We start from the raw sequence: 12,006 nt of genomic DNA on the forward strand, positions 1-12,006 counted from the left end.
GCTCTGCTGACAAAAAAATTAGTTCGGTTTCTTTTGGGTACCCCACCGTACATGGTTACCAACATTTTGAAGCAGCTTTCTGCCTTCACTTTCAGAGTTAAGTTGGAAGTTGGTTATTAAAGTTTTGGAGGAATCTGCTCCATTTTTCTTCAAAGCTGAGCAAGTGAGCTTCTTCTACCCTGAAGACAAAGGCTGTATGTTAGTTACCATGTCCCAGACTGTACGATGTCACATCCCAGAGGGCCATAACCTTGATATTCACATAATACATTCCTTGCTAGATAAATTTCATAGGTTTTACATCATCATCCTTAAGAAAGGCCATCACTGTACCCAGGGGACCACTCACAGTGATCCACCTTTTCTAACAGACCGAAATGAGCAGGTGCTTCCCCACTTATTCACCTGAGAATGGAAGCAGATCCAGTTTCTCAACCATGTTCTGTTTAGAATACTTGGTGATGGGTGAAGTCCAGAAACCCTGTAATCCAAAGTGTAATACAGTACAATGGTCAGAACCATTTAGAATTATTCCATAATGTCCAGCCATGTCTTCCTTACCTCAGAACTCGGCAAGTGAATGGAATGGCCGGTCCCTGGATCAAATATTTTAACTATAGCTCGACCAAGTGAAGTGGTCTGGTCAGCATAACACTGAAGGAGAGGAAGAGCCGGAATCAAACATTCCAGGAATCGCCGCCAGATTGGCTCCGGAAGGAGAAACTTGCCTTTCAATAGATGAATCAACATCTCTTCTGAATAAAGTTGTATCTATGAATGATAACAAGTTAGTGGCTACAATTGAAAATCAGTTAGGAAATGAGTACATTAGTGTAATAACTACAGAACATTCATTAAATTTTGTTTCATTATCTCAAACAACAAGACTTTCTTAATAAGTGAACTGGGCATAGCATGTGTTTCATTTTTCTCTGCAATTTTTGTTCAAAACACTTCTGACTCAGGTAAATATTTAGTGAGTTACATGAGAATCGCACTTTACATATGTATGTCGGCATTCCTGCAACATTATTACTAATTAGAATACGCAAACAAATTTTGGTGAACTCCCCAGTATCAAATTTCATCAAAATCCATGAACAGTTCTCATGTTTTTACATGCGGACAGACAGACATGATGAAGCTAATAGGCACATATCTGCAAATTTTGTACTGAATGCCCCAAAAGGATATCAAACATAAATGAGTCCAGCTCTCCTTCTTTGTCCATGCAAGAGAATGTACTCTCATTTCTCACATAATAAATTTAAAACTGACACAACATTCATCTGCCTTACTCTATCCATCCATCAATGCATTCTCTACAAAAGTATAGATATATAGCAAATACACTAACGGTGTAATTTCAGGTAGGAAATATCGCAGCACTTCTGAAATATTCAACGCATGCTCTGAGTTTCAACTACAGTCACAATGAAAAGTCAACATTTATCACCTGGGAATACAGCATTTAAATTTCTCATAGTATAGCACTATCAGCCAGGCTCTATTATAACTCAGGAATAATAGTGTTTGTATTGAAAAATGTGATACTCAACTAGCTGGACCTGGTCATGCACTGTCACAACAGGGTGAAGCATAGATGATAAATATTAGCAATACCCCCCAAGAAACTTTCTCAATTTCTCAGACCCATTAATACACGAATTCATTAACTGAATATTACTGAAGTGAGGAATTAGTGTACCGTGTACATAATGTACCAAAATCAGGATGATTTTCACTTGCACAATGGAAACAGTTCATCTTATGTTGATTCGAACCTTCTTCTCTAAGCTTGCAGCTCCATGGCTGATGATTTCTATTAAAACTGCAGTGTCAAACAAGAAATCTAGCTGTCTCAAACTGTCTGCAGATGTTCGTGGCACTTGCTGCACACCAAGTATCGCCACTACATACTTATGGCAACAGCCATACATTTCTAGTTTCACGTGAGGCTCAGAATGTGCCAGCAGCTTCAGGATTACTCCTGTCACAACCTTCCGATTGCTTTCGTCAAGAGACACACTGAAAGCCAAACAGCATCAAAATAATCTGATTAACAAACAATCTATTCTCAACTACAATAAATCCTCGTTAATCCAGTTACAGTTAACCCAGATGTTGGATAATCCAAATCAAAATATGAAAAATAAAAAATTCTCTTCACAGTTGTGTGTATACTTCAGAAGACTTGTGGGATTTAGCAGCAAGGGGGATTAAAGCAAGAGGACTTTCAGACTGCATTGAGGGCAGCTTGAGAGATTGGCTTGAGCTGGATGAAGGAAACCCTGAATTTCAGCTTCTGACAGAGGAAGGAACTGCTGCAGTAACGTTTCTTTTATTTATTTTCATCAGCACTACTTATATTAACTATTTTTCATGTATTTACTTTTAAGTTATGCTTTTTGTTTTTTATAGCTATCTTTTACTTCATTAATCTGGATTACTTGTTAATCCAGGGGGGCACACAGTAGTGTAGTTGGTTGAGGGGCTATGCTACAAGCCAGAAGGTTGCAGGTTCAAGTCCCAATGAGGTCAGTGGATTTTTTTCAATCGACCTAATCCTTCCAGCCGCACTATGGCCCTGGGGTTGACTCAGCCTCTAACAGAAATGAGTACCAGGAATTAATTAAATAATTTTCCTACTGAGTAAAGCGTGGCCGGCATGTAAGGCTGACAACCTTACCGCCATCTTTGAGCCAACTGTCTAGATAATGTGGGACCCTCAACGTCTCACAACCCTATGGGCCTTCACAGCCTGGTACAGGGATAGCTTTACTTTTTTTTTTTACTTGTTAATCCAAATGACATCTCCCCCCCCCCACCCAAATGAATCTGGATTAATGAGGGTTTACTGTATAAGCAAACTGTTCACTGAAACAATATGCTGTATATGACTGGACAGGATTCTACCAAGAAGTGACTTCTGAACAGAGAACTGATGTGTCAGAACAACACTTTTCAAGTTTCTTTATATGAGCTGATTAGCTCAACAAACATATACAAGTGATAGACATAACTTTGTTGAGGAAGAATACATTCATGCACATTTCCTAACATTCCCACACACACATGCATCAATAGCAGTCTCAATTAAATTTAAATTTAAGATTTGTATGGGGCATGTGGTAGCGTAGTCGGTTGAGGCACTATGCTGCAAGCTGAAAGGTCATGGGTTTGATTCCCAATGAGGTCACTGGATTTTTCAATTGACCTAATCCTCCCAGCTGCACTACAGTCCTTGAGTCAGCTCATCCTCTAACAGAAATGAGTACCAAGAATTTTCCCAGGGGTAAAAGGCAGCCAGCGCATAAGTCTGACAACCTCACCATTAGCTGTGAGCTGACTGCCTAGAAAATGTGGGATCCTCTACATCTCACAACCCTATGGGCCTCCACGGCCTGTTACAGGGATAGCTTTACTTTTTTTTAGGATTTGTATAACCAGTGAAACACCCATTGATAATAATTCAATGTGCGATATCATCATTTGTTATACATAATCTTTCATACTGTTAACTTCCCCTGCTCTCTTTCATATTCCTTTCCCATCCCACGTGTTATAAAAATGATGTGTCCAGGCCATGTTCAACACCAACTCCCACACAAATTGCCAACTGTGAGCTGTCTCATTCTTACAGTACACTACACATTGCATATACACATTAAGATATTATCAGCAGACATGAGATAACATGACTTAGGTCCATAAAACGTGTTAACATACAACAATTCACTGCTATGATAACCTGAAACTTTTGTAATTTCAGAGCGTTCATCTCACAGTTAGATTAGATTTATATACATAGAAGGATAATTAGAATAACTATATTAACCTAGTTTTTGTTTTGTATGGGTGTGACACTTTGGCTCCCCCCCTTAGGGAAGAACATACATTGACATTCTTTGAGAACAGGACAGTGGTGGGAGAATTTGTACCAAGAAAGAAAAAGTGGCGAGAGGATCCAGAAAGTTAAAAAATTGAAAGTTCCAAAATTTGTACTCTTTTGCAAGTATTAGTACTGCAATCAAAGCGAGGAGGATATGATCATGGGACATGTAGCATGCACAGTAGAAATAAGAAAGAAATATAAAATTTAGGCCAAAAAACCTGAAGGGGTAAGACCATTTGAGAGACCCAGTAATAAATAGGACGTTCACTTTTGATATAGATCTTAGAGAAACTGGTTGTCAAAGTGATGAGCGAATTCATCTGGCTCAAGATGGGATCGACTGGCAGGCTCTTGTAAACACAGTAATGAACTTGATCAGCTTCCATAAAAGACAGCAAATTTCTTGACCTAGTGAGTGACTATCACTTCCTCAAGATCGGCTCTGCTCCCTGGAGTTAGTAAATTATATAAGCAACATCTAAACTGGAAGAACGTTACATACGTGTACTTACAGATGTGGTTTATTAACTGCCATCTCTACGCAGCGTTTCACTACATCCAGGTTTTCATGAAATGGAAGACTTGCTAATGATTCATCCAAAACATGAAACAGCTCCCTTTCGAGCTTATCATAATTCTTCAGAAATCTGACCGCAGCTTTCATAGATGCACATATGGCCATAGTACTTTCATATTTCACAGATAAATCCATATGGAACTCCTGAAAGCAAGCACCCAAGTACTTACTATAGCCACATTCTCGTACCTTTATTAAACACATAATGATAGGCACTTCTATGCAACTCTTTATCTCTCTGAACAGTGATTCATTTGGAATCCTACCTAAAACACAAAACAGTGAACTCCATATCTCAATGAACATAAAACATGCTGGAAGTGTCCTTCATGATTCTGAATGCATGACTATGTTTGAGAGATGCTTATGTTTCTGCTGTATTTTCAATTAGGGTATGCTTTCAAATGGATCATCCTAGCATCATAACCTATCTGGTTATATTCAGAGTTTCTGTAGCTGTGAACATGGTAATGAATCTTTGGATTTCTAAAATGACTGAAATTTCTTCTCAATTGTGACTCTGATCCATGGAGCTGGTTCATCAGTGGATACCTATACAAGATACCCATGGATGAACAACAGGATAAAATATGGTCCAGAGCTAAAAGCCACTTAGGACTCTAGGCAACAGGATGGAAAACATTTTGAGTTTTCTGAATATGTCACTGAAAAACATCAGCACTGTTACAATTTCTAGGAACTATGGCAGCCTAGACACTCAGGATTTGCAACGCCAAACTCAGGAACCAGTTGGTAGAGGTTGGGTTGGAAACAAAAGGTGTGGGAAAGGGCTAAAGTAATGGATTAATGTTAAACAACATGTTTCATCATTAATGTCTAATGTTTCAGGAACGTGAGTGTAATTCCTACATGGTGCAATATTATTACATGACTGACAGATGTCAGAAACACTACAGGACTATGTGGTTATGACACCACTGGCTACTGTTCCTTTATTTATGGTTTATTTAACGACAGTGTCAGTAACTAAGACCATGCAGGGCCAAATAGTAGGATTAGTAGTGAATAATGAAGTGGCAAGGATGTCAAAGGAAATGGTTGTGGCCTAAATTGAAGTACTATCATGGAATTAACTGAGGGGTTGAGGACAAACTATGAAGAAAGCAGCAGTCTGAATAGTTGATGTCCCAGCCAAGATTCAAACAGGACAGCTCTTGAATAGAAGTCAGAAGCATTACCAATTCAGCCAACTTGCTCACTTTAGTGAAGATGATTATTATCATTGACTTATTTAGAAAAAACCTATGAAATCCACATTCTTTCCTGAATTTGCTCTGATGATCAACAAATTCTTGGCCATTTTATAGCTAACAAGAAGATCAGTATGTTGCGAACACTATGATGTAGTACCTTCACATACTGCAGAATATCTGCATGCAATGTTGGAAATAAAGTGATCACAGACAGGTCCAGCAAACTTCTTGACAGAGCACTTTTCAACTTTCGGTGCAAGATGCTGTCTGCGATGGAAACCGGAACAATGGCAACTAAGAGTTTGCGAGTCAGTGCCAAGAGCTGCAGGTAAGTTAACTTGTTGGCATCTTCATTAACATCTCCAGATCTGCAGAAAGTAGTGACATGAATCATTGCATATTTACAGTGTTTGCATTAACAGAAATGCATTGTTTACATTCTACACAACACATTAGTAGCTACAACTCACTGCTAATGGAGGAAAAATGGGAATATAATGGGACAGTACATAACCCATTTATAGGTCTCAAAAGAAACTATGAGTCAATTAGAGGGAAGCACCATACATATTTAGTAAATTGCAGTAGCTTCAAATAGGCTTAATGTACCACACCCAGCAAACAGACAAAATGAAGCAGTGGTTAAATCATGATCAGAAGCTGAAAATTTAAGTGCTCAGGAAAAACCCTTCCCTGATGCCAATTTGTCTAAGAGAAATCTCACATGACCTACATTGGCTTCCAGTGTGGACCAACATACTGAGAGAGTGTGTCTCTGACTAATGTTGTATTTTAGCATCCTGTTGCAGTTGGTACTAGAATTTATTTTTGCTTTTGTTTACCATCCACTATGCAATAATGTCAAGATTTAAAATTAAATCCTTCTAGAACCTGTCACTGTAGGGGCACGCGGTAGCATAGTTGGTTGAGGGGCTATGCTACAAGCTGGAAGGTTGTGGGTTCAAGACCCGATGAGGTCATTGGATTTTTTCAATTGACCTAATCCTTCCAGCCGCACTATGGTCCTGGGGTCGACTCTGCCCCTAACAGAAATGAGTACCAGGAATTAATTAAATAACTTTCCTGGGGAGTAAAGCGCGGCCACACATAAGGCTGACAACCTCACCACCATCTGTGAGCCGAATGTCTAGAGAAAATGTGGGGCCCTCAACGTCTCACAGCCCTATGGGCCTTCACGCCCTGTTACAGGGATAGCTTTACTTTTACTTTACTTTTACCCGTCACTGCACTACATGTTTGGCCTAATTGGCCATTATCAGGAGGGCTGAAATTTGAAGAAACTGCTGTGCCTTCAGTGCTACTGTGATTGGTATTTTCCATATATAGTATAATGTTTCTAAATGAAATCAATGTAGCTCCTCCTTCTATGACGCATGTATTGTCTTTTCTTTTTCTTTGTATGCCTGTTGTTTGTCTATTGTGCAGTGTGGATGTGGATGATGTCTCTGACTAGATTCTGCATGCACTGTAACTCACTCACACTTCACTAATTCAATAACAGTAACCTAACTCAGACAAGCGAATCTGCCTTACATATAAATTTACATCATGAAGAGAAGTACTAGGGTAGACACAGTGAAGGAGGAACAGGATTCTCCCGTTAAACAAGCACCTGTGACTCTCCAAGACGTCTCCCAGTAACAACAACACTTGCTGCATGTGCTCTTTGACCTCCAATGCCACAGGATCAGAAGAAGACCACACCCTTGATTTCATGCACATGGCAAGCAGTTTAACAAGTTCTGCTGCCAGAAGTGCAGGGTACTGTCTCTGTGGACCTGCGCTGGGACCAAGGCGAGGCACACAATGAGACAAGCACAGCAAGCAGTATTGTGGTAGACTTAGCTGCTGCAACTGAAGGAGCACAGAATCTTCTGCAGTCTCACTTGAGTAGCCTGCTTCACTAGGCACCTGGCACACACACAGACATTACAATAATTCAGATATGAGGCTCTCACAGCAATGGGTGCCAGGGGTACAGTCTTTTGGGATGTAATACTACATAGCCTGGTAAACTGGTTACATTTTGAACGAACCCACTACCTTCATCTTGAACTATAGATGGAGACTGCAGGTTCCTAAAAAGCACTTACAGGAGTCTTCATAACATCTGCACTCCACACAGCACTTGACCAGTACCTGCATTCCAGCTGTCTCTTGTATGCACACACATTATCAGCAGCTTGTTACATAGAGACTTCTACATGACAAAGCATGAAATATTGTGAACATTTCAATTGAGAATTATATCCACAGTTCTTAACAATAAAGGACTGTCACATATGCCATCATTTTGTGCCAATTTTACCAATTTGAAATCAAGTAATATTATATGTGAGAGAAACTGCAATGTTTAAGGATAAAAGCTGACAGACATATTCAAATATCTGACCTCTTGAAGTTGGCACATATTTGCCGACACATGCTGCTCACCATGTGGAAAATGGTGACAGGATACATGTAGCATGACTGAAAATTTAGATTGTCACATGTATATGTGACTATAGACGTCGTTTGGATTGGTGAAAGGATTTATTGACCACTTATATGCACGACCCAGAAATACAAGCAATTACAGCACCACCACTAATCTCCACAATTCACAAACCACCACAGCACCTGCTAAGCCTTTTCCAGCCTGCTGTGTCTTCACCAGCTGTTCCATGGCAAACGGTTCTAACAGTAGAGATTCTTCAGTTTCACCTGCTCAGGTTCTATTTTCACAGCCTTGCATACAGAACTCTAGACTGACTGACTGACTGACTTTGTCCCTTACTTTTAACATCTCAGCATAGACTGCATAGAAAACACTGTTCTTCTATTGTTGTGTTCATATCCATTGCCGCAGGATGTGATTACCAACCTGTTGCCCAGAAATGGCCGCAGCACAGACCACAGAAAACACTGTTCTTCTATCGCTGTATGTGTATGTTCCATGCGATACCTAGCAATGGTTGCTGTTGACCAACTCACCACTTAGCAATGGGTCTATACGCCGCAATTTATTTCTATCTTTATTGCCAGAATCATATAAAACATATATATGTTTGATTTGTGGTTTTCCCAGTGGCAACTCTGAAGAGTACCAACTCTTGGGATGTATTGCCATGTACACTGCATTGACTAAACGCAAAGTGTTTCAAAGTCAGGGCAGGTTGTCTATTCAATTAGTGCTGTGTTTAAAAGGTGAAGTACAAAATTAAACTTACATTTTGTGGATAACCTTGAAAGACTGTAGAATCCTGGTTACGCTGGGCAGTGTCACTGTTTAAATGCTGGCCCATGACAGGTCTGTCTGTGGTCAAAGTGACAAAAGAGTGGCTCGATTTGTAACTCGGAGATGAAAGGTTGGAGTCAGGTGTACTGCAAATCTAAAGCCAATGCAATATGCAAATAGTCATTCATAACTACAAATAAATTTGTGTGGGGGGAATAAATGAAGCTGCAGGAATGGAATAATTTACGCTTTTATCACTCATACTACATCAGTCCTGTTCAAGCACAAGACTGCAGCACAGACGACATTCAGTTGTAAATACTATGTATATTTTGATATACTGAAACCTCATTTAGAAATTATGAATGATCCAAATATATCTGATATTAAATAATATAAAACTACAATCATCAAATATGACTAAAAATACAATGTTAAAACAGTATGTGTTACAACATACAGAGTGATTCACGTGAGGGAGGCCCAGAATTAATAATTATCGCTCACATAATAATTTATCGATGAAAATTAAACTTGGTGAGTACATATCTCTGTAAGCGGCCTCCGTAGTCTAGGGGTAATGTTCCCACCTCGTGACTCAAGGTATGCGGGTTCAAACCTGGCGGAGGTCGTGGAATTTTTAAGGGCGGAAAAATTCAGGGAACAAGTCCTCTGGGAGGGACTTTAAGCCGTGGGTCCCATGTCGTAGCTTTATGGCACGTAAAAGAACCTCATGTCTCAAAAGTGACCTCTGAGCCAAATTCAGGACATTTCCCACCCAACAGTAGTCTCTAACACCTCTGGTAGATGGGAGAAGCATCGAGATACCGCTGAGCCAGTAGAGGCCGAACTCGCTGGCTGAGTTGGGACTGATGGCACGCACCAGTACCGGTAGGGTATAGAGACTGGTAGAATATCACAGGGGGACGCACAATGGACCAACATCTGGTCTAAGTGCATGGGGAAACCCACCCTCTCCAATAACAACAACAACATATCTCTGTAGATTTGGTGATAACTGGGTGAAAGATGTTAAATTGGTTCTCTTGTGACTGGGGACAGGTGAATAATATGTCACAGCAAGCATTCAGATCCCCAGCAGCACTGCCAGACTTACCACCTGTTTAAGGTTGGCAATTCCAGGATCACTGTAGTAACGAACTCTGACCTGCAGAGCCACTGTCAATCTGCAGAGGCAACACGCCACTGCCTCACACACTCTTCTGTCACTGTCACTGTCACTGTCACTGTCCAGTAAATCCAAAAACATCTGAAACATAAGAATTCCATCTGCAAGTGCCTGCTCTGTCTTGGTCTTTACAAGAGCCAATTATTCTTTGGCCAAATCCATACCTACTGCATGTCATGTCAGCAGTTTTCCCTTATGTTTTGTGATCTGTCCTCTACAAGACTGTAACAGTTCAACTCCAATACAGAAAAATTTGTGCCAGATGGGTTCCACAAATGCTAACAGACGAACACAAACAGTTACAGATTGGTTTAATGGACTGGCAGCCAATTCCCATTATGAGGGGATCGTCAGGCTCATGCAACATCTGGACAAATGCCTGAATCGCAATGGGGTCCACAGAGAAAATAAGCATATGTTGTTGTAGCTAGTAGTGACATTAAAATTATTTGGATGAACAAAGTTTTCTTTTGTTCACAAGAAAACGGTTCTCACTTTAAAAATGACCCTCATAACAGGAGTATCTTGTGAGCATTTACAGCACCACATAAATCAAGCTGAATAAACAGGCAAGCAGAAGACATAAAATATTATTATACAAGCCACACCATTTAAAATGCAACCCAAACTACATTCTTACAGTTTATAGGTCACAGCAATTGGGCTACTGCTTCTTCACCGCTGTATACCTTGCCCCCTGTCAAAGCTATCCAACACCAGACATGTTGCCTGTTGTGTCCCCAAACTTTGTTACCAATTGCAGTACTGTTGTCCTACCTGGTCCTTCCTTGTCAGAGTATGCATCACCCTGTACAACTTCCAGACCAGCCCTTGTGCACAGATGTCCACTACCTACCAGTGTATACATACAATCTGTAGGTATGTTTATGGTCCATCAAGTTTCCAAATTTCACACATTCCATAACATATCACTTACATCTCTCAAATACGGGAATAAACATGCATTACAATTGCTGTCTTTAGGGATGTGATGCCTTGTACTCTGGTAGATAGCACCAACATTTAAGAGAAATCATAAAGATTGTAGCAGCAGGTTTATCTGAAATGTTTGTAACTGCCTACAAAACTACACAGCATGACATTCACTGTAATGCGAACCTCACTCTTCATAAACATATATTTCTCAGAGTTATCAGTAAGACCTCCACCTTAACATCAAATACTGAAAAAATGCAGAATACAGTTTTGAAGCTGTTATAAATAAGCATCTTTCATGAAGATGACAACAGCTGACAATAGAGAGACTATAGATATCAGATCCACCTACCAGAAGAATTAGTACCACCCGCAACCAGCATCTGCATCTGAGGCATAGTTCCCATGCGCCACAGCAGCCCGGGTTCGATCCCGGGGTAACTGTGACTTTCTTAGGTCTCACGTTACAGGTGGTAATAACGCCATCCTCAATGAGGTTGGCCAAACTACAGCTGTGTCTTTGGTGGGGACGCATCATGGACCAGGGATGCGTTGGGACACCTCCTTGTGGTCCTGCTGGGCAATGACAGTCTCGGGGTCTGGATCAGTATGACCTACCAGGACTGGCGGCTAAGTTCCCATAAAAGGCAATGACATTATAACTGGAGCCTCCCATGCGGTGGCATAATGACTCTTGGGTATCACTACGGTGTACCCGGGACAAATGCGGGAGAGCACTCCCATTGGGGTAGCTTCGGCTATTTGAGTTGTCTCTCCCAGAGTACCAATAAGGAGCCAAAAGCCTTATGGCTGAACACTCTAAAACGGTTTGACCAACCCATGTGGAGTGGTGGAAATGGGGGAGCTTATAAGCAACCCCCAGGGGCGACTTTCTCGTGTAGGTTGCCATGGTCGCTACCTCATGACTAACTGGCATCACACTGCCTTTAATCATCT

The 12,006-nt window shown here is 40.7% G+C and overlaps 1 protein-coding gene across 1 annotated transcript; it reads right to left on the minus strand.

Annotated features, from left to right (window-relative positions):
- Positions 1 to 405: 405 nt before the first annotated feature.
- LOC111870296 (rotatin) lies at positions 406 to 10,159 on the minus strand (the record flags this gene model as incomplete). The annotated part of the gene is given in 8 exon segments (XM_033753826.1): positions 406 to 481; positions 562 to 771; positions 1,785 to 2,028; positions 4,408 to 4,616; positions 5,844 to 6,054; positions 7,320 to 7,618; positions 8,917 to 9,078; positions 10,042 to 10,159. Coding segments are annotated over 8 exon segments (1,529 nt in total), but the record flags the coding sequence as incomplete, so codon positions are not given.
- Positions 10,160 to 12,006: the final 1,847 nt, after the last annotated feature.

The sequence above is a fragment of the Cryptotermes secundus genome, unplaced genomic scaffold (genome assembly GCF_002891405.2).
Source record: "Cryptotermes secundus unplaced genomic scaffold, Csec_1.0 scaffold1352, whole genome shotgun sequence".
Classification (NCBI taxonomy): domain Eukaryota; kingdom Metazoa; phylum Arthropoda; class Insecta; order Blattodea; family Kalotermitidae; genus Cryptotermes; species Cryptotermes secundus.